General features: G+C 32.5%; 1 protein-coding gene and 1 long non-coding RNA gene across 3 annotated transcripts in view; both read right to left on the bottom strand.

Annotated features, from left to right (window-relative positions):
- The window catches only part of LOC127728737 (uncharacterized), a 206,880-nt gene that overhangs the window by 98,834 nt on the left and 84,978 nt on the right, over positions 1–23,068 (bottom strand). The gene's annotated exons all lie outside the window — the stretch shown is intronic.
- LOC127728682 (uncharacterized) lies at positions 1,728–19,652 on the bottom strand. The gene is made up of 11 exons (XM_052236289.1): positions 19,530–19,652; positions 18,179–18,421; positions 15,092–15,296; positions 14,210–14,493; positions 13,031–13,171; positions 9,751–9,951; positions 8,692–8,813; positions 7,513–7,654; positions 6,213–7,237; positions 4,085–4,370; positions 1,728–2,217 (listed from the first exon to the last, which is right to left on the bottom strand). The coding sequence occupies exons 2-11, from the start codon at positions 18,344–18,346 to the stop codon at positions 1,807–1,809; spliced, it is 2,985 nt and encodes a 994-aa protein (XP_052092249.1). The 5' UTR covers positions 18,347–18,421; positions 19,530–19,652; the 3' UTR covers positions 1,728–1,806.

Consider the following 23,068-nt stretch of genomic DNA (forward strand, 5'->3'; position numbering starts at 1 on the left):
GTTCATACAGGCCAGATAATATGGTCCCTTTTATCTGTATGCCTACATATCTAAGCTAGAAAACATTGGATTCAACTGGAATGTAATTATCAAATAAGAATGAGACCTATAAACCACTGAAGTGCCAAATAAATGAAAAAACTATGTAAACTCCCGAAGCGCTTTTCTGGATTTACCTTTACCATAAACCCTTAACCAAAATATTTAAAAGTCGAGGATGTATAAATAACTGATTATGCGCGGGTCTATATGACCGAAAAGAACTGAAAAACAATAGCCGAATTCCTCTAAAATTAATTTTGCCTAGAGAAGTTGGAACCTTCATCATGTTTTACCGTGTGATGCATTTTCACATTCATCGCTCATCACCTCCTTTAACAAAAATATATATATATTCTTACAAAGAATGACCATATAATAAATTTGGATTAATCTTTGTTTGTGTTGGTTATATACTGTGTGATCGGTTTTCACATCCATCCTCGTCAACTTGTTTACTGGAATACTTATATCTCGGTATCATTCCTGAACAATAGCTTACATTTCGTCTTGTTAACTGGAATACTTATATCTGGGTATCATTACTGAGCAATAGCTTACAGTTCATCTTGTTTACTGTAATACTTATATCTGCGTATCATTACTGAGCAATAGCTTACAGTTCATCTTGTTTAATGGAATACTTATATCTGGGTATCATTACTGAGCAATAACTTACAGTTCATCTTGTTTACTGATTACTTATATCTGGGTATCATTACTGAGCAATAACTTACAGTTCATCTTGTTTACTGATTACTTTTATCTGGGTATCATTACTGAACAATAGCTTACAGTTCATCTTGTTAACTGGAATACCTATACAAAATGTATATGGGTATCATTACTGATCAATAATTTAAAGTTCATCTTGTTTACTGGAATACTTATATCTGGGTATCATTACTGAATAATAGCTTACAGTTCGACTTGTTTTCAAATAGTTAAGACAAAACTTTCAGCTTCACATTCTTCCGATAATACCAATGATTTTAGTCAATCTTATATATAATAGATATTGTTTAATTTTAAAATGTGCAGAAACTTTTTTTATACCAAAAACTGCCTTAAATATGCTAGTGATATTCATATGTTGAGTTTGACAAGATTTTCTATATATTACATCGGTTAAAGTCTAGAAGTCAGCACTTCTCGTTGAAATCAATTATCATCGATAAAGTAATATTAATAAACTGTTTACAAAACTTTAAGTAGGAATATATTACCTTAGATGTATTTGGCAAAATCTTTTGGAATCAATACTGTTTAACTGCGTAATTTATTTGTCCTTTAAATTTATTTTATTCGAACGTTGCTGATTAGTCTTTTGTAGACGAAATGCGCGTCTGGTTGGCTAAATTACAGGGCTGGTATCTTTGATAAGTTTTTTTTCTAATGTATTTTCTATCGTCAATAATTCCATAGTGCACATTGTTCAATTTATTACCATTCATGTTATACATGTATTATTAATTCACTTTAGCGGTTTGTGTGATAGTTTTTTATTTGCATTGGATACCTCATCGTGCTCGCATCGAATATTATGTGTTCATGTAGGGTAGCATGTCTTCCAATGGACTGAAACTTGTTAATATTCCACTTATTACATTTGTATAATTCCATCCATAAATATACATGAATAACCATTTAGTTTTATATAAGTTTTGTAAAAAGAAGTATGCAACACGATAGGGGTATAACTCTGTTTATTACAAACGTTTGCACAATTACTGTACACTAACAAGAAAGGTTTATTGTCCATTTGAATTATTGCATTTCTCTCAGCTTGTTTAACACACATTCAGCTGTTGGACGGTCCGTAGGATTCCCACTCCAACATTTCTTCATCAAAAACTGTAAATTATGATGAGGTTGGAATTTATTATCAAAATCGGGTCTTGTTCCATTGATAATAAACACACTTAACTCCGTCATATTCTGAGCTATAAATCTATACTCCTCGGTGTTTTCGCTGGATGGAAAAGTATAACCAGGGCGTCCATACCACATTTCCCACAACATAATACCAACACTATAAATATCCACCGAAGTTCCATAAAGTTTCCCTTGGAAGATTTCGGGTGCCATCGTGGTAGGTGTACCTGTGAATGTTCCCTGGATGCTAATTTCTTCTGTTGCCATTCCAACATCAGCTATCTTGGCTTTACCGTTTTTTATCTGAAAATATTTTAAGTGTCTTTTTACATTATTATTGCAATGAATAAGTAAGTAAAAATCTATGAGTTCTATACATGTACTATATCCCCGCATTTAATAAGGGACAATATTTTGTTAATGCGATTTAATAAATTACATTTGGAGGACGTGTTTTGTCTATAAATAATCGACATTCCTACGGGAACAAACTATACTTCTCTTCTTGCCGACTTGTTTCCTTATTCACATTTGGCAGACTTCATACAAGAACATAGCGTTATCCTTTAACTGCAAACTCCGATATATAGATGATGTCCTCTCACTAGATTACTAAGGCTTAGTTAATTTGTCAAACGCATCTATCCCATTGAACATGAAATAAAAGATACCACAGGTACCGTTAAGTCTATGTCATATCTTGAAATTGACAAGGGTCGGTTTAGAACAAAACTTTCCAACAAAAGAGATGATTACAGCTTCGCATTGTGAACTTCCGTTTCTATGTAACAACATTCGAGCAGCACATGCAAAAGAGGAATGATACGATATTCCAGAGATTGCTTTTCATATTAGAATTTTCTTGTAAGATGGTTGCTTATGAAAAAAAAAGAAAACAACACTTGATATATTTCATACGTCCGAAGCGGTTTTATGGATTTACCTTCATCAGGAACGTTCAACGCCGAATATTTAAAAGCCAAAGATGTATATTAACGGTAACAAGGAAGCTATTAAACCAAGGGTCCCAAGTGGTAAAGTTGAAGTCATTCCTTCAAAAATAGGACGCCATTACGCGTTGCTTGACCGTTATAGAATATCTGTTCCACAGGTGATGATAGATATGCTTCTATTGTCATAACCATAATCCCATTGTCTTTACCGCGAATGTGACATCACCGACTTATCACCACATTTGTACTATCATGAGCAACAAGACGTTTGTCACATTTTGGAGCAGGGTCTGCTAAACCTTCAAGAGCACCTGTGATCGTTCCCGGCTTGGTTTGTTGTTTGTCTTTTCGTCATTTTTAGAGTTTTTCCATGGCATTGTCAGTTTGACTATTCCTTTCAAATCTTCCACCTCTATTTGTTGGAGGTGTGCTTATATATATATACATGTGTATACATAATTGAGAATGGAAATGGGAAATGTGTCAAAGAGACCAACAACCCGACCAAAGAGCAGAAAATAGCCAAAGGCCACCAAAGGTTCTTCAACGCAGCGAGAAAATCCCGCACCCAGAATATGAATTGATATACCGAACTTTCTCAATTGTTTTCTCTTGATTTTTCGTTGAACGTTTTTAATTGTTCATCTGCAATTGTTTTGAAAAGATATTCAGTTCCGACCGTAGTTTCTGTATTTGTAAAATATGTAATAAAAAATCATAAAATAAAATTTTTAATATCAAAACCATTACACATTTCTATGATATCACCCCATGAAGTGTATTCCCTCGAACTGATTATAAATCTGATATGAAAAGTGAAATGTCATTATCTATAGTTGTAGTGCAGTGAAGCGACTTAATAATAGATTACTAGTACTATAGTTATGGTGCAGTGAAGCGACTTAATAATAGATTACTAGTACTTGAAATACAAAAAAAATATATATATAATTTTAGAAAATGGTTATCAAAGTGTTAAAATATTATTACTTATCTATTTGCTCAGTTGTTTAATGCTATCACTGAGGTATATTTGAGTCAAACTTATTTTTTACTGAGCAGTTCTTATTGCAGATTTTCCGTTTTTTGACAAAAACCATTCGAGACAAATATATATCAATATCACTACCAGTAACACACTTAGACATCCTGTAACCTTGGCCACTAATAGTGTCCATAGTGTAAAAAAGAAAGAGAATCTAAAGAAAAATGATTACCAGTATATTTGCCAGCTTAAGATCTCTGTGAACCATTTCCCTACTATGAATATGTTCTAAACCTTGACAAACATCACACATGATCATTACATAGAATTCCCATGATGCTGTACATTCAGATATATTTCTAAATCTAAAGCAAGGTGGTGGTTCTCTTTTCTTCATAACGACATCTTCTAAAGTGTCTTCACAATACTCCATGAAAATTTGAAGAAATCGTTTGTTCTGTGTGCTATGTTTAATACCTACACCATACAATCTTACTATATTTGGATGAGTAAGCTTTCTATGAAAAATCAAACAGTATTAAGTGCAAGTCACATGTTTATTTTGGTTAAAATATAAATGCATATAGTTTAAGTTTTATGACAAGGATAGTGATTGATACTTTTGGTACTTTTCAGTTATCATAATTGAACTTTCAATGTTATTTCAATTGCTTAACAAATAAAACCCTTTGAGATTTTACACAAAGAGTAGCTTCCAATTGAGGACGCGTGACCCGTAGCCTGTATCCCTTTCACCGAAGTCAGATTAAAAAGTATTTGTTAATGATAAGATATTGATAATATATGGGATTCGAAAATAAAATTTGAAAAAATCCGTCATCCGAAAAAGAACATACCAAAATTTACAAATGATACCATTGCCGACAGCATTAATAATGAAATGTGACATTTAATGGCTTTCAATGAATACTGTAGACAATCAACGGAAAAAGTAAAATAGCAAAAATACCGAGCTCCAAGGATAATTCAAAACGGAGAGTCCCTTATCAAATGACAAAATCAAAAGCTCAAACACATCAAACGAATGGAACAACTGTCATATTCCTAATTTGGTACAGGCATTTCCTTATGTAGAAAATGGTCAGTATTAAACCTGGTTTTATAGCTAGCAAAACCGCTCACTTGTATGACAGTCGCATAGAAATTCATTATATTGACAACAATGTGTGAGCAAAACAAACAGACAAAATAGGTACAAAATGTCAAAAATTGTGGTACAGCAGTCAACGTTGTGTTATAATCTTAATCACTATAAAATCAAACAACTATGTCAACAAAGAAAAACAAAATGACATATAGACACTCTATAGACAAAACACATCAGCAAAAATGAAAGACAAGAATACAAAAGAATTACCATAGCACCATAACACAATGGCGGGTTATTATATAGATACCGGGCAACGCGAAAAGGATATTACCAAAAATGGACTAAACAGTAAAGGTTAGAAATATACAAAGACAAAAAAAATGAACACTATAACACTTAATTAAGATGATAAACAAAGTCAGTACCTAGAATCTATACATCAAGACCATCATGTATTATTTGTAAAGTTGATACGGAATATTGAAACGATGATTCGGATTGTCACCAGTGTGTCAAAGATAAAGAAAATAACACTTTATATATGTGTTTCGTCCGCAGCGCTATTCTAGCTTAACCTTCATCAGAAACGCTCAAACCCATGATTGTATTGATAATTGAATACGAGAGTAGTTATATGACCAAAAGGATCAATGAATAGCCAAATTCATTAAAGGTCAAATTTACCTGATGTAGTAAGAATCTTTATTTTTAAATAATCTCTAAATTTATAGGCGGAGAATTTAAGAACAGTATGTGCGCACGAAGCGCTTTATATACTAAACATTAGCTACTGTAACTTGCCTACAAAAGTCATCAATATGTTAATCAAAGACTAATGTAATGTGGTATGCTTGTCAATGACACAACTTTCCATCTGTCTAAAAAACATGGATGTAACCAACTATAGCTTCCTGTGCGGTATGGGTTTTGCTAATTGTCGAAGGTCGTACAATGACACACAGTTACTGACTTCTACGTCATTTACTCTTTGAAGGAAAGTTGTCCCATTGGCAATCACACCACATCTTCTAATTTTTATATAGATCACCATACGGCCATAATAATAATTATTATTATATTATTATTTTTTTTATTATTACATGTATTATTTAAATGTAGTTTAAAACTTTTTCTGCAATGTATATCTCAACACGTTTTCATTTGGTGTCGATTTGTTGCTATCTCATTTCATTCAATAAGTATAAATAATGATCCTAATGATCAGTGAATTTAAATAGATTATATTCACCTCAAATTTTCAACTTCTATCAGTTGAACATAAGACTGAGTGATGTGAAATGGTTTTCTTATCGTTTTCACGGCGGCTTTTTCCCATTTGTCACCTATTTTAATTTCAACTTGATATACATCTGAAAATTGTCCGTGTCCGATTTCGGTCATCTCTTTTAATTCTTTGATATTTCCATCAGCAATTTGGTTTCCACAAAACTCTATGTCCATAAACATAAGTTTACCCAGAATGGCTTTACACAAGTATTCAAGAGGTTTGTATTGTTTTCTTATAAGACTCGATGAACGGATATCATTTTTGATGTTGCTAATGTATTTTTCATCAGCTTCGATCTGCTGAGGGATCGCAGTCTCGCAAACACGCTTAACACTTTTGTGAAAATCTTTCAAATAGGTTTCTGAAATGATTTTATAAATAGCAAATTTGTTGTATTCGTTCAATACTTCATTGCTCCAGTCCATCATAAACTTTAATTTGTTTGTTTTATAATCTTTAATTTTTATTTTTTCCTGTACTATTGCTTTTAACCCAGCAGCCGCTCCAAATGGCAATGCTATAATTCCAGCACCAACTATTAACGGAAGCCAAAGAGGGGAAGACACTGCCAATACAATTTTTTCTTGTTTTGTAAACAACGGAGCATGAGTGTCGTCCTTGTTTGTCTCATGCTGCGTCTGGAGTCCTTTTCCTAACGATAATTCCTCACCGAACAAAACCTCATTTATTTTCTGACGTTCCTCTTCAATAAGCTTACATTCTGTGTAAAACATGTCTGATAAATCCTTCGTAAAATTACTGATTTCGTCACGTTGACACCATTCACGAATTTCATCATTGATTCTTCCAATTATCATCTGTCTTGCCTTATACTCTATCTCATCAAATTGTGAATATTCTGGTAGTTCATGTATTGACCACATGAATATTCTGCTAACGGTCTCTTTTGATTTTATGTGGTCGTGTAGCTTTTCTGATATTTGTTTACATTTATTCTCCGCCTCTTCTGTTACTTTGCACTGTACCTTTAAGTGAATGTTGGTTTATGTAAAAAGTATGAAATGTTATATTATAGGCCAGTACTTATTTTATCGGTGTCTTTCATTCTTAAGATTTGTCAATTTTCTCTTTGTTAATGTACCAGTATCCCTGATATTATACATTATTTTTTTCTTAATAAAATGTACTAGCATAGCTTTATATTTTCACCTTATTTGAACTTACTTGTTATTTGTAAAATTGTATATGTTTGTCTATAAGTATGTTTGAACGAGACTTTGAAAAATCAAAGGATCATTACCTCTTTAATATCATGCTTTAGTTTCTTTAATCTTTCATCAACGTCTCGCTGAATTTTTATTTTTTCTTCTTCCGTTTTCATAGAAAGTTTTATTCTTCCTACAATTCTTCTCAACATTTGTTCCATGAAATCGTGCTGCCACCTGTAAAAAACATTCAGTTGAAAATTATTAGAACCTTTGATACAGGAGCTCGATTTTTAACGTAATATGATCAATCTAAACATTCTACCTATTGAAATACACAGCTTATACATAAAGCTAAGGGCGTCGGCGCCTAATTAGCATCCTTATGTTTCACATTATGTGACAATTGTGGCAGACGAGGCAATTTCTGCAGTACTGAATTATCCAGATTATAATCCTGATGTTTTTAATTATGATAGTAGTTACATATTTGTTACCCAAATTGAATATTCCAAATTTGCATATTTGATACGTGGGTGATTTAAAGCTAATTTAATAAGAATAGCAGAAAAACTGAAAGTCTAATGCTAAATGTCAATATTATCTATTGAATGTAAAATTTCCATATTACCGAAAACTATAATTCGGTGTGAATATAGCTTCAAAACAATTAAAATCAGGTTAATATGTAAATTGGCGACATTAAAAATCTTTTAAAAAATCGGAATACCCGTTTTAGATAAAAAAAAATTAAAAGAGGGTCGTCTAATTTTACACAATGCATGCTTGGTGGGTCCAAAACAATTAAAATGTAATTTTCCAAGAGACATTAATTGTAGAGATGCGCATCTGGTGGATACAAATTGGTACCGTTATTGTTATGAATTCGATTAGATAAATCGTAAAGGGGTGCCCAGTTGTTGATTTTTATATAACCACATACTGAACATAGATGTTAATGCTTCCGCAGTCGACGCCGATAATGGAATGTAGGATCGCTGTCTCGCTTCCGTGACAAAATGTCACAGGCTCGATAATAATCACTTACTTTATTCTTTTGTGCAAATAACCAAGGAATTGTATATATACATATATATACAATTCCTTGGCAGTATTCAACAATGGACATACCTTTGACAAGTAGTACAATCTTTCATTAAGAGAAATGGGCGACTTGATTGAACATGCAAGATTACTATTGTGACGATACGGCTGAATGAACAACGCACACGTTACAGCAGGGGCAGAGTCATGTAAATTATCAATATTTATACCTTAAATGGCTTGAAATTTTAGCTTGTAAGCAAACAGGAATCATTTCTTTAATCCGTCGAAGAATGCCCTTGAAACTGTCAGATCCTGTCTCTGGTCCATTTACAAAGACTTTTTTCGACTCCTGTAAAAAATATTTAACGACTTGTAAACTAGTTGTCTTTTTAAAAGAAATGTAAACTCAAAAACTGTGACAAAAATAAATGGTTTGTTGGCCGAGTAGTCAAGGGCGCTTGATATAGTACAGGTGGAGTTACCACGATGTAACAAAAAAGTGTGTTCAAAATCGACTGAAGGAAGAACAAAAATGTGCTACCGGAAATTTGCAGATTTAACATCGTTAGATAAATTTCAGACAAAGGATATGTTATAACCTTGTAGTGTTAGTCGTTCTGTGTAACCACGGATTATCCAAAGGAGGATGTCAGTTGTTGAATGTTCACCTTTTAAGACGAAAAAAAAATACAAAAAAACATAGATGTGACTGTTTAGTAAGTATGTGTCTTCCTTTACGATTGACAAAACCAGCTGATCTGCAAGACGCCAATCTACATGTCACCATACATCATGTATACTATGTTTACAATCCTGAATGAAGCCAAAGAAGAAAAGAATCACTTGACTAACGAACACTATATTTATATACAACTTTTAGCTTATTGGTCTAGAGTACTGGGTACAGTGTCGGTGGAAATTTCACAGAACCATATAGGTACAAATCACGCAACGGGGATGGCGAATGCAGATCTAACATTATTGGACTAATTTTCAATAATGAGGTTTGTTTTTTATGTGAATATGAATAGATATATTCATATAAGTCTTTTAATTTTAGTTTTTATGAATCTCTAACACATGACCCGAGACACATTCAAGTTTAAAACTAATTACTTTTGCGTCAAATATTTTCTCTTGTGACGTGACAATTTAAAATAACTAAAGACTTGTCTTTCCTTTCTTATGTAGGCGTTTTTATTCATAAATGTACACCTTAAATACAAAAGTTTTATCACATTTTCATTTTTAGATATATTCATATTGTAAGAAGAGTTTTTATTTACCTTTTTAGCACTTAGTTTAAACATTTGGGTCTCTTTAAAGTTTGGCCAGCTTTTCTTTAGTTCTTGTACAATATATGTTGACACCTTGTTTTCTTCTTTTTTGGAGATTTGATCCCACATATTGCATACAAATATTGCTCTGTTTGGATCTAGTTTGTATACACATTTACTTTCGGTCTGTTCCTCGAAAATCTTCAGCAGCTATATATTAATCAACATAAATTGTTACTGTAATAACCACAGGGGCAGTATTTTAAAAAGCAAACAGATTTTTGGATCATTGAAAAATAGCATAAAATCTTTCAAAACAAAACTAATGTAATCATTGGACAAAATCAATCAAGATTAAAGATAAAATACAATTATGGAGTGACAAGTGTGAAAAAGTCTAATGCAAGATAAGGATATGCGGTACCATTGCCAATAAGACAATTTTCCACCAGAATCCAAATGCCCTGAAGTTTTGCGACTATAGATTATTGAACAGCCTTCAACGAGAATTAAAAACCCATACCATATGATCAGCTATTAAATACTCCGACATCACAAAATATGAAACAATTCATACGAAATAATTCACAAGAAACCAACAGGCCGATTTATGAAAAACAAACGAAAAAAATATGACAGACAGCAACCAACGACAACCACGCAATAACAGCTTCCTGACTTGGGACAGGCACAATTGTGGAGGGTTTAAACATGTTTATGGGCGCTCAATCTAACCTGTGACAGTGGTGTAACTCCACAACTTAGAACAAACTGTAAAAATTAGTTGGAAGTTGTTTTAATTTATACATTGAAAGGGGGATTCAGAAATATCGTGATGGGGTAAATTTAACCATCTGTGTCAATCAGATGTGGATATTTAAAAATTCTAGATATGTACTTCAAAATCTTCGATCACAATCTTTATAACTTTGAAGTTACATCAGAAACTTTAATTTTTCTACGCTTTGCACTTCTATCCCCCGTGCTAAATTGAAAGATAGACTACGTCTCATTAAACAAAGCTTTCTCTACAGACAATTGGAAACGTTATTTTATGTCATGACAAATCTTTTTTGCGAAGAAGCACACTGATACCCACAACAAATACACCAAAGATGTTATCATTAAAACGCTACACTTTTTGATCAACAACATATTTGTTGAGTTTGGTGGATTGATATTTCAGCAGACATTCTGTATTTCAATGGGTACTAATTGTGCGCCACTACAGGCTGAACATCTGTAAACCACTGTCGCATTAATTTACTCATCAGAATGACACGCAGTACAAACAAAAACTTACATTAAGACAGACACAAAGAATCGATCAAGAGTATTCGCAGTTATTGAAAGATAGTTCAAAGCCAATAACAACTAAAACATTTATATTTTTTCTCCAAAACTAAAGTATCAATCAATTCACATCGGACGGATTTTGTGTAAAGAAGTCATAAACAGTCTTAGAAAAGCATGACCTTGTGTAAAATATAAGTATATAATATCGACAGGATGAAGGACAATGAGTTTTCGTGATTGTATAGCAATCTATATATAGTTATGTTTTAATTTATCAAAAATAAAATCAATGGAGTACCGATAAAAACAATATTTTTTAAAAGATCTTACCAAGACATTAAATTAATATCGTTTCAGTATAAGTTAGTCCCCGAGGATATCATCGGCTCAGTAGTCACTCCTTCGGTACTGACATGATTTATAACAAACCTTTCTAAAATTGTCCGTTTATAAATTTTGAAATTTTAAAGAAAATAAGGCAAGGTTGACCTTAGATGGATTTGGCTATTTTTGTGTCCTTTTAGGTCATATAACTCTTCAACTGATTCGGTTCTTATACATCCTTGGCTTTAAAATATTCGGCATTGAGCGTTCCTGATGAAGGTAAATCCAGAAAAGCGCTTCGAACGCATGACATTTATAACGTGTTGTTTTCATTTATTTTTTTTTTATTTATTTAAAGGATCTATGTGTTTAAATTGATCTTATCTAAATACGAGAGCTCTATAAATAACATTACCGTAAAAATGTAGATGTCATATCCTGTTTGTAAAAATAATTCTTAACTTCCAAACCAAATCTTTTTCTCTTCAAAGAATTCAGTAAAAAGTTTAGTTAATTAATGATCCCGATATCCCTGACTTTGTAATTACCAGTCATAGATAGATTACATTAATTGCATGAAATCGTAAACGTCACTTCAGACACGAACATCGCACACGATTTGGGAAACAAACACACCGTAAGAATGGGCCAAAGGAACATGTTTGTCGAAAATAGGACAATTAACGAAGGAACGAAAATATTGTCTCTTTTGTACTAAAACTTTGTTTTGAGTTTCCCGTGTGAAACTTGAATATCAAAATCTAGAAAAGGACAGTTATTACTGTAAATATTAGATTTATTTTACGTAAGTTCCATTGGGTAAATTTGATTATTCAAAGCAAAAATATTATCGAGATAACGGGAAGTATTTATCAATGAAATATTATATAGATGGTTCTTTGCTGAGTTTTATTAAACTGTTTGCAGCTTACAACCACTGTATTAACCTCAATCAACATGAAAAATTACATGAAACTATCAGCTGTTATTATACTTCTTCGATGAACATGTTGGGGTTTTTTTTTCTATTAATATTTTTTTTTTATCATTATCATTAATTTTGATGTTTAGTCTTAAATAAAAGGAAATGATTATTGCAAATGATAAAACAATACTTAAGATAATTATGCTTTAAGTTACGAATATTCAATAAGACCAATATAACCTAACAGAATGTTTTCCTATAAGGAAAGAAAGAATTGTCTCAATATGTATATTTTTTGTAGGTAGAACGAGAGGCTTTGCTGAGCATTTCTATCCCGTTTTCGAGTCGTTTAAAAAATACAGCAACTTTTAAATTTGTTGCATAGGAAACATTTACGGTGAAAATCAACAAATATGAATTTGAAACGGAAGACGCAAAAACATCGAGAACCTGCATTCTTTCACGGCGTTATAGATAAAACTATACGAAAACACATTATCAACGTCACAAACAAGGCTTTACACGGTTAAATAATAAATGAAGCCAAAGTTTATACGCATTGTTTTGACTGCGCAAAGGAACAGTTGCAGTATAAATGATGTTATACATTTGGTACATACTTCAAATAAAGAAATATATACTAGTAATATATGTAAAGTAATCATTACAAGCATTTTTTTTTTTTTTTCAGTTTTAGATATATAAGACCAAGTGTATGTGTATGTGTGTTGTATAGAAACTCACTCGGTCATTCTGAACACCACCAGCATTGCTACTCTTTATAACATATATTAAAGAAATTGCTTTTGGAAGATAATCCAGAAGACATGATGTTAGTTTTGAATTTGTTCCAATTCCTGGAGTGTCAACAATTACAGCACCATCCTGGAAAAAAAAAACATTATTACAATGATAAATTATTTTCGCTACTTACAATTGCAAATCCCTGTCGTAACAAGTTATACATAGAGTATGTTCTTTGAAATCTAAAACGTCACTACAGACTCAGGCATAGCGAACAAGTAAAAAAATATACACACAGTGAGAGGAAAGGAAGGTCATCAATTGGGACACAAAAAAACGTCTCTTTTGTCGTACATTTTTGTAAAGAGTTTCCATAGTGAACTGGAAATCCTCGTTAATGCAATGATATTAATGCAATGATATGATAGCCAACAATAACAAAAATAAGGCGGAGCTCGTAGCTTTTATCTAAGGGCATGATACATCTTGACCGTGAATTTTCAGTTGAAACATTAAATAACTGTACTAAAACTAAAGGTTGCAAACAAACCCTTAATAAAATTTAATCTTGTATATTTTTAAATCTCTATTTGGAGTCAATTAAGTTTTGACTGTCCAACATAGTTAAATTTTTGGCTTCCTAATCTTCTTAAAGGTTATTCTTAAATATGAAATCATACGGTTCAGAATCCTGTTTTCACTTTAATAATTTATGAGAATGTAATGAGATTGGTGTGATTTAAATCTCTGAGTGGTGTCCTCCTGGTACACGTATTATAATATTGTAAATGATATTTGTTTCCTTTTATCAAATTCATATACAAATTATCAGTTCATTTCGTGTTTTCTCTCTCTCTCTCTCTCTCTCTCTCTCTCTCTTGTAAAGTTTGTACGAATGTATACGTTGAAACCGCTTTACGTTTGGGGTTCGGTGAATTTAGGAGTAGGTTACTTGCTCTTAATTTGTTGGAAACGTTTTATTTACGTCTTTCTTCTTTCGGCCAAGTTGTTGTTATCGTCTTATTATTCTAATTGCGTACTTGGCTTCTTCTGACTTTATATGTGTTATATTAAAAGTTTTGTCTTTAAATGTTCATACTTTTCTCATAACACTGTTTGTATCAGCAAAAATAAGGGCTATGCTATGCTTCTTTTGCGATGTCAAGCTTTTCATCTCACCTGAAGTATTGGTATGGGCCAGTCTATGTCCACGTATTTATAGCAATTCTGGTTATCGTCAGGGTTGACATATTCCTGTAGTTTCTCGTTCATGGTTTCTGCGTCTATGTTGGAAGGAAGGGGTAGTTTGGTCACTGTATCATGTTCATCGACCAAATGCAGAGCCTTTTCGTGTCTGTTCCGAAGTCGGCATATAGTTGATGTGCAGGATAATACAGAATAAGGGAGAAGTTTGCACCCAATCAGTAAATTGATAAAACTGCTTTTACCTGCTGATGTCTCCCCTAAAAGTTGAAACCCGATACATTTTGCAATCGTTTCAAAAATCAATCTATTAGTCGTAAAATGTCTAAAATAAGGTTGTATTTTTTTCTATGAAAACAAACTTATTAGCCTGATTGAGTTTTAATCTGAAGAGTATCGGATCTGGTCTTTTAAAAACTTATGCATTACAGACTGTTTGAGTGTGCAGAAAGTAAGATGTTCTCATATAAGGCAACCAGAAAGTTCTCTTCGCACTGATAACCATTAACAGTAGTATGCAGGCATGCTGATACGATGGTAAAATACTGTATTTTCCAAGATATTGGAATATAATCTATCATTTGGAAAAAGGAAACATATCATGCGTGCACATTATCCTTGGAAGGTCTGTTCAGATGTTTAAATAATTAACTCTACACTTTTCTTGTCATGCGCAGCGATTTAGTGTTTAACTTGTTCTATGAAGTGTTTACTCAACACTGTCCGCGCAGGACAATTTATAGCAACTATCAATACAGTATTATTTCGTATGGATTTCTATGTTATATGGATTGCTGCCAGATTTTAAAAAAAATACGTCATATAGTAAGTTTGTAAGAGAATTTAATCGACAAGTACCTGTTACAACTATAGGACAATCACTTTCCATCAACTCTTCCTTAAGTCTCCCAATTACAACAGACAAATCCCCAAACTCTATTGATAATTCTTCCTTTAGCTTCTCTTCTATGTCAGTATGAGTGATAAGTTTCTGAATCTCATCATAAACATCACAAACGCACTGTTTTGTACTCTCTATATTCTTATCAGACTGTTCTGCATCCTATATTGAGTATTAAAATCGTACCAAGCGTTTGTTATACTTCTTGGTTTATAACTTGCAATATATTGCATGCCAAGGTTTATCGATGATTCAGTGCGTTGATCTACATTTGTATAGAGTTACATAGGAGAAAAAATACGTTGATCTGCAATGTTATATCTTGAAAATTAAAACAAAAACTGAAACTATTATTTTCTTAACAACCTTTTCAATTTTAAATTCTCAGATGAATTTTTGTGCGTTTATGTTTATTGACAGAAACATAGAAGCCCGGAAATTAGGTCTATTGTTTAATACAACCTTCGAAAACGGATGTAGTATAAATCTTCGACTCGCGCAGCGCTTTATATCTCAAAAACAAGAACACGGACCTTTTATTTTTTCTGCTTTTTTAGTTCAGTTTTTTATATACTTTCATATATAACAGTCTTTAAAAGGGCTTCTAATTTTGAAACTGAGCAGAGAACATCCTTAAAATGAATTGAGATAAATCCGAACTGGAACTAAATATTGTTCATTCAACACGCAAACTAAAGTAAAAATAAGATGTGGTATGATTGCCAATGAGACTACTATCCACCAGAGTTCAAAGGAAGTGGGTATTAACAATTATAGGCCACCATGCGCCCTTCAACAATGAGTAAAACTCAAACCGTATACTGTGGATTCATTTATTTCCGTGGGTACCAATTTTCGTGGATTAAGGAAAACTTGCATGTTTGTTGATGTTTAATTTCGTGGTTTTGCCAAGGTGTGCATACAATCCTATAGAAATCTGTTATTCGTTGAACATTTAATTTCGTGGTTCACCTGTACCCACAAAATCCACGAAAATTAGTATCCAACGAATAATAATGAATCCACAGTAGTCGGTTTTAACTAAGCCAATCCCTCAATAGAAACTACTTATGTAATCCCAGCCTCTTATACATATTCCTTAACAATACTTCTACTAAATCAAGGATGGAGCTGTGCTAATAGGTTTGTACTATAGCCCAATGATAAACACCAGCAGTCATCATCAACTGTACTAAAAACATTGCATACAGCAACGGCTTCTAAAACGTATTTATAAAGGCTTCAATCGTGCAAGGAACGTCAGCCGAAATGAACTTTTACACTCATTTAAAGGAGTCGGTCAGAAAACATACCTTCGGAAATTTGAATAATATGTCTTACATTATCCTCGAAATTTGGATATCCCTCAACTATCAAAGATCTTCCCAGAGCTATCCGTTATGTATTTCATTAGGCTTAAAAGTATTAAAGGCTGTTCAGGGCCAATATCCTTCTGAACTAGAATCTTCACCAGGGAGCTCTTTTGGGTCGTGCAAACCCAGAATTAAACGGCCAAACAGAACAACTTCCGCCATGATCTACAATGTAACTTGCAAGACTGTAAATACTATGAATCTGGTATTGCTGTTCCCTAGACCATTGACTTTTTTTAAATTAAATTTAAGAAATAGAAAGCGAAAACCTTCCTCCACATTTTCGCACCATCTGCTGATACTGAACGTAAGATGATTCTGTTTGTATATATTCAGGGTTTCAGTTTGTTGAGGATTGGTATTGATGCCAGATATTTTTGTCGTCTTTGTCAAATTTATTTACCGCTATTCAAAATCTTACGCATTAGGTGGGGATATACAGCACAGTTTCTTCTTCTAGTGCTAAATGATAACTTTTTTTTTTGCTTTCATCATTTCCGAAAGGTTCAAACGTTGAGAAAGAAGACATAGGTGGAGGACTTCATCGATTCTTGTAAATTGTAAAACAAATTAAACATTGTTGTAAAGACGACAAACCATAGAAATCTTGAATGATTTAATCACTCAAATACATGAGGGAAAAAGCTATTATATCACATATATGAGAATTACATTGTAACAAATTGTTAATGGACTGTAATGAAGATTCGAATGTGTCTCTTAGCGCTTTTCGGTTCTATTCAATGATTACAGACATGTGACTCTTGAATTTACCGTTGATATTTTTGAAATGCTGTACCATTTTGCTAGATTCTCAATACTATTTGCAAAATCAATATGAATTTGAGAAAATTTGAAAACTCTTTAGAAATGTATGGCAAATTTTAATAAATTATTCTCATCGGACCAGTAGTCTACTCGATCAACGGACTTTCCTCCTATATAACTGCATACAAACGTAGATCAACGGACTGAGTCTTCGATACAACGCCCTTGATTTTTCTTTAGTCGATTGATTGGAGCCTATTTGAATCATTTTGGTAATAATAAGCTATATTTTATTGCAATTTCTGTACCAGTTAATTCAAGCTTCGATACAAGTCAATGTAAATTTGTTATTTCTTGTTTCATGTTTTTGGAATGTAGTTCTTGATTTATCTAATCAAGTAATAAAATCATTTGCATTAGGGACTTTCCATTTTGAATTTTCATCGGGGTTCAGTATTTTTGTGATTTAACTTTTTTTTTTCCACAAGCGATTAGAATTAAATGAAAACGACTTGTCCATAAATACTGATATTGAAGTTACAAAAATTGAGAAACAAGTATGGATATTTAAGTAAATCATCTTGCGACGAGTAAGAAATATCGGCTCATAATCTAGATTACCGCGATAAAGCCTTTTTGCGTTGATGCGGCGTAAAAGCATTTTGCCATTAGGGACTGCTGTTTTATCTGGAGCTTGTATTGCACAAATTTTGTGATTTTTCTCAGTACTATACCATTTCAAACCTGTATACTAGTCATTGTTTTTGGTGTTTCCCTATAGATTTTTTACTTTTTATTCCATCCATCAACAGTCGATTTCACCTCATTGTTTTACACACACACAAAGAAAACGAAATGATATACTAGTTGTCTTTTTACGACATGTATACAATAAAATATTACCACGTGTTCTTTATTTTGGTTAGAATCCGACATCGTTCTTATATATAGAAGGTGTTCCATGGGAAGACTGTCACCAGAAACGTGTTCACTGTCCACTACCTCGTCATCGTTAGTAAGCCCATAGTTCGGAGTCCATTGTTCGCCTTTGTGTATGTCATCTGTTGACATCGTCAGTCTAAACTGTCGGTGTATTAATTTCTTACATTACTTTGACTGATAAAATCCCGTTTGTAACTCCAAAAGCTGTAATTAAAAGAAAAAAAAATTCCAGATAAGGTGAAAATTTTAATTTCAAATCGTGTTCATGGTAAAAATTGCATCATAAATGAATCTTTGAATATTTTGTTTTGTGGAAAGTGGTAAAATGCAAAAAGTAGACTGCAAATATATAAAAAAAAAATATACACCTTAAAAAAGAGGATTGGGTTAATATAGTTTAGCTTGTTGACCAAATGTTTACATTAATGCTCGAAACTAGTTTGGTATTTGTTCTTTTGAGTCACGAAGAACCACATGCGAGATCCGTCTTTAGTTAATGCACAGATACCAGCGCTTGCATAATTTAAACCTGCCAAAACCACCAACAACCATTCGATTTAAAACCTTTTATATAAAAAGAAGATGCGGTATGATTGCAAATGAGACAACTCTCCACAAGAGACCAAATGACACAGAAATTAACAACTATAGGTCAACGTACGGCCTTCAACAATGAGCAAAACCCATACCGCAAAGTCAGCTATAAAAGGCCCCGAAATGACAAATTAATGTAAAACAATTTAAACGAGAAAACTAACGGCCTAATTTATGTACAAAATAATGAACGAAAAACAAATATGTTACAGAGCAACAAACGACAACCACCCTCTGTTTTTCTTGTGAAAAACTATACAAAACCAAGTCCAAACACCATTGATTGTTGGTGGACATATTTGTTTAAAAAACAAACATTCCTCAGCGATGACACCAAAATAGAACATCAATGTGTACAAAACGATTGTAAGATTACTTGTATGTATCACAAATAATTGCGACGTTAATTTCGGCACTTTTTTTTATTCCGCTTCTTCATTCAAAAAATTGAGGTCAACACTACACTACTGACATGTCGGGATTGGAGTGGGGGAGGGGGTCGGGTATTTGGTTAAAGGTCACAGATTAAGTCTCGAGGTTCAGACACTGAAAATCACTGATAATATTACACAGTATATTAGCTTTCGTTTTGTACTTCTAAATTTCTATCGTTAGAGTAATAAATGAAAGGTGTGTTTTATACTTAATGATGGCTATGATCAATTTCAGAAAAAAATAAAACTGAAAGAAAGAAGAAAAATCAAAAGATTCTACTCACGTGGTCGTAAACCCAAATGACTACATGTACACATATACGATTGTGTATTTCACAATCTGTTTATTGTACGGAAATTATCTATATCAATAGCCGATTACTTCCTTATATAATATTAAACATACATCAACCAATAAAAACTCATCTTTGAAGTATACAAAAAAAATGTTGGTCTTTTAATGGCAAATAATGATTTCAATAATCTGGCAACTACCATTTTTTTCTTCATTTAACCTTCATCTATTACCCTGTATCACTCACCTGGTGCAAACTTTAAAAAAAAAGATAATATCATATCTAAGTTAAAGCGTTTTGATTTAAATAATGCATTAAAACCGTTTTCAGAAACGGAAACAAAATGAACGCTAATGGGCAGAATTTATAGCATCATTCCTCTCCGTCGCATATCAAATCAAATCATCAAAAGTCGGCATGTCGCATAACAATTACATAAAAAAGATTTTATAACCTACCGGACAAATACATACATGTGATGCACACAATAAATAAAGGACATAAAACAAAATTCTCATGAACATTTGCTAATTAATCAAATCTGAAACGAGTTACTGTGACTTGACAGTAAGTGTTGCTCTCCACCTATTGCAACTTATTCAAAATTCTGACCAAATTGCAATTTGTTTTATAAAACCAAACTGTTCAACTGGTCAGAAATTTGAACAAACTGTTGTAGAAAACCACAGTCAAGTCATAAAAGTGCAAGGTGATAAAATAAAGCATACTTACAATCCTATAAAACTTTAATTCCACTTCAATGATATTATGAAAAATTAGTCTAACAATTTATATTTACAAATTTTATTGTAATTGTCATGCTAAATGTGATAGGTAGTAATTTTCAGGGGCGGATTCAGGCGGGGGCGTTGCGGGCGTGCGCCCTCCCTAAAATTTGCAAAGTATGGGTTGTCCTCGGCTTAATAAAGAATATTTTGATAATTTTACCTCAAAATTTTTGACTTTGAGGCCCCCAACCTAAATTCCTGGATTCGCCCCTGATTTTGAATTGCTATAAAAATGTCCAAACTAAGCTTTCATACAATTTTTCTTTCGAAAAGTCTTCTATATTCATAAGAATAAGACGTTACATTACAATACGTTGTTAGGAAGTTTCCATGGGAGATAATCTATTTTTCTTTCGAAAAGTCTTCTATATTCAAATAAATAATGATTTTAGGTTATCTCCCATGGAAACTTATTAACAACATATTGTAATTTCACATTTATTTTACTGAATATAAGATGTTTTAAATCAAATGATGTCTGATTCTTATGAATGTAGAAGACTTTTCGAAAGAAATATTGTATGAAAGCTTAGTTTGGACATTTTTTATAGCAATTCAAAATTACTACCTATCACCTTTGGCATGACAATTACAATACAATTTGTATATACAAATTGTTAGACTGATTTTTCATAATATCATTGAAGTAGAATTAAAGTCTTATAGGATTGTAAGTATGCTTTATTTACAGGTTAGACAATACCTGTTCATGTTTTATGAATATTTAAAGCCCGAGGCGTAACCGAAGGTTTTAAATGTTCATAAAACACGATCAAGTATTGTCTGACCAATTTAGAACATATTCACAACTTCGAGTGACAGAACAAAATTAGCCTCTCATTGTAATAATCAAACTTTGATATTAGCTCACTTTAAGTGTTAACATGCTTAGTAAAAGGGATGTAAATCACTCAATGGTCATTTCAACACATGGAATGAAAGAGCAATGGGATAGATTGTTCAAAAATAGAGATTTCTACTGCTTCAGGTACAATTTAATCTTATATATCTAAAATTCCTTCATTTTAAAAGCATAGAATGTTATATAAATCAGCTTTTCTAAAATTGTATAATTTTTAAATAAGGACAAAACTTCATAAATAGATTTTAATTTACAATCGTTTCAACATTAGATGCTTGTTTTTTTATTGACAAATGTATTGAGTTTTTTTTTCAAAAACTTCCTTTGATTTTATCAACATGCAGTCATTGTCTTAAAACATTGAGTTTGAGGTCTGGTATAAAATTTAGATTAAATATTACATGTATTTTACCTACGCCTTTGCCCCCTTTTCAATTTTTGTTTTTTTCGGGGGTTCCATTAAATAACATTTACAATGTTGAAATCTCAACTTAAAATTCTTTTGTAGTTCTATTCTCCTGATTTCATTTATAATACCGGGTAATTAGACAAACAACAGTACTCATGATTTTTTCTTTTGCTCTTTTCCCTTGGACATTGCCTTTGGTGGTTGTACACCTCGTAAGTCCAATTTTTAAGAGTTCACTTTCATAATAATTAATTATTAATCTACAATGAAAAGTCATTCATGTGTATCATTTTATAGTGCATGGAAAGCCATGTACTATGAAAAATAGAAGGGAAAAAACTGATTTTCCATTGGACGAGAATGGGTGAGTATGTTCTAATTTATCACCTTGAACTTTCATGACTTGACTGTGGTTTTCTAAAGCAGTTTGTTCAAATTTCTGACCAGTTGAACAGTTTGGTTTTATAAAACAAATTGCAATTTGGTCAGAATTTTGAATAAGTTGCAATAGGTGGAGAGCAACATTTACAGTCAAGTCACAGTAAATCACATAATCATTGTAATACACATCATATGCATGCATGAATGGGAACTTAACTAAAAGCCATAAGCAGCACTTATAATATAAAGCATGAAATACTAAAGCAAAGAACACATTAGAAAAACACTAAGCAAATAAAACACAAAAAAGAGTGAAAGTATAATCGTGACTAGTAAGCTTCAAAGCTTTTATATAAAACAAAAAAGATACATACTAAGCACATGCATAACTATGGCATGAGTTGCCATTTCATGAATTCATTATATATATAGACTTATTCAAAATATTATTAGCATACTCATGATATTAAAATGGTTTGGCAACTCATTCCATAGTTAGGCTGCAGAATGTATGAAGTATTTCATGCTATACCTTGTAGTTCTACTTGTAGGCTTTTCATCTAAGTTTTGTTACCTGAAGGAATATTTTGTGTCTCATGTTTATTAAAAGAGAGACGAAATATACCAAAGGGACATTCAAACTCATAAGTCAGAAATAAACTGACAACGCCATGGCAAAAAAAGAAAAAGATCAAAACACAAACACAAACAACTAAAGCAGTACTTAATAGCCAGTCAAGCTCGTCGTAAAACACACCCACCATGACCATAAACCAGTGGAAAACCAGTCAAGGTCGTTTAACACACCCATAGTAGAGGCAGTGGACCCTCATGGGTAATCTTCAACTTCAACTTCAACTTCAATTTGGTTACTTATAGTAACATCCCTAAGCAGACGTCTCACTTAGGACTATTTACACACGCGCATAGCAGAGCCTCAAATGTTTTAAAGAATAAACGTATTTACACTGTACAATTATGTGGAAGTTTAGCATACTCCCTTGACTGCCACCTTAAATGCGTCCAATCCTGGGACGGCTATCACAGGCGGTGGTAGTTGATTCCATAAGATAATTGTTCGTGGAAA

This window comes from Mytilus californianus, unplaced genomic scaffold, assembly GCF_021869535.1.
Source record: "Mytilus californianus isolate M0D057914Y unplaced genomic scaffold, xbMytCali1.0.p SCAF_2, whole genome shotgun sequence".
NCBI lineage: Eukaryota > Metazoa > Mollusca > Bivalvia > Mytilida > Mytilidae > Mytilus > Mytilus californianus.

What these genes read in the sequence shown, in the direction of transcription:
- LOC127728682 (XM_052236289.1), bottom strand. Translation starts at nt 18,346, where the DNA reads ATGTCAACAGATGACATACACAAAGGCGAACAATGGACTCCGAACTAT. An exon ending in ACCAAAATAAAGAACACGTG is followed by an intron (nt 15,297 to 18,178) that starts GTAATATTTTAT and finishes TACTCAATATAG; the next exon opens with GATGCAGAACAGTCTGATAA. An exon ending in TTAAGCTGGCAAATATACTG is followed by an intron (nt 2,218 to 4,084) that starts GTAATCATTTTT and finishes AAATATTTTCAG; the next exon opens with ATAAAAAACGGTAAAGCCAA.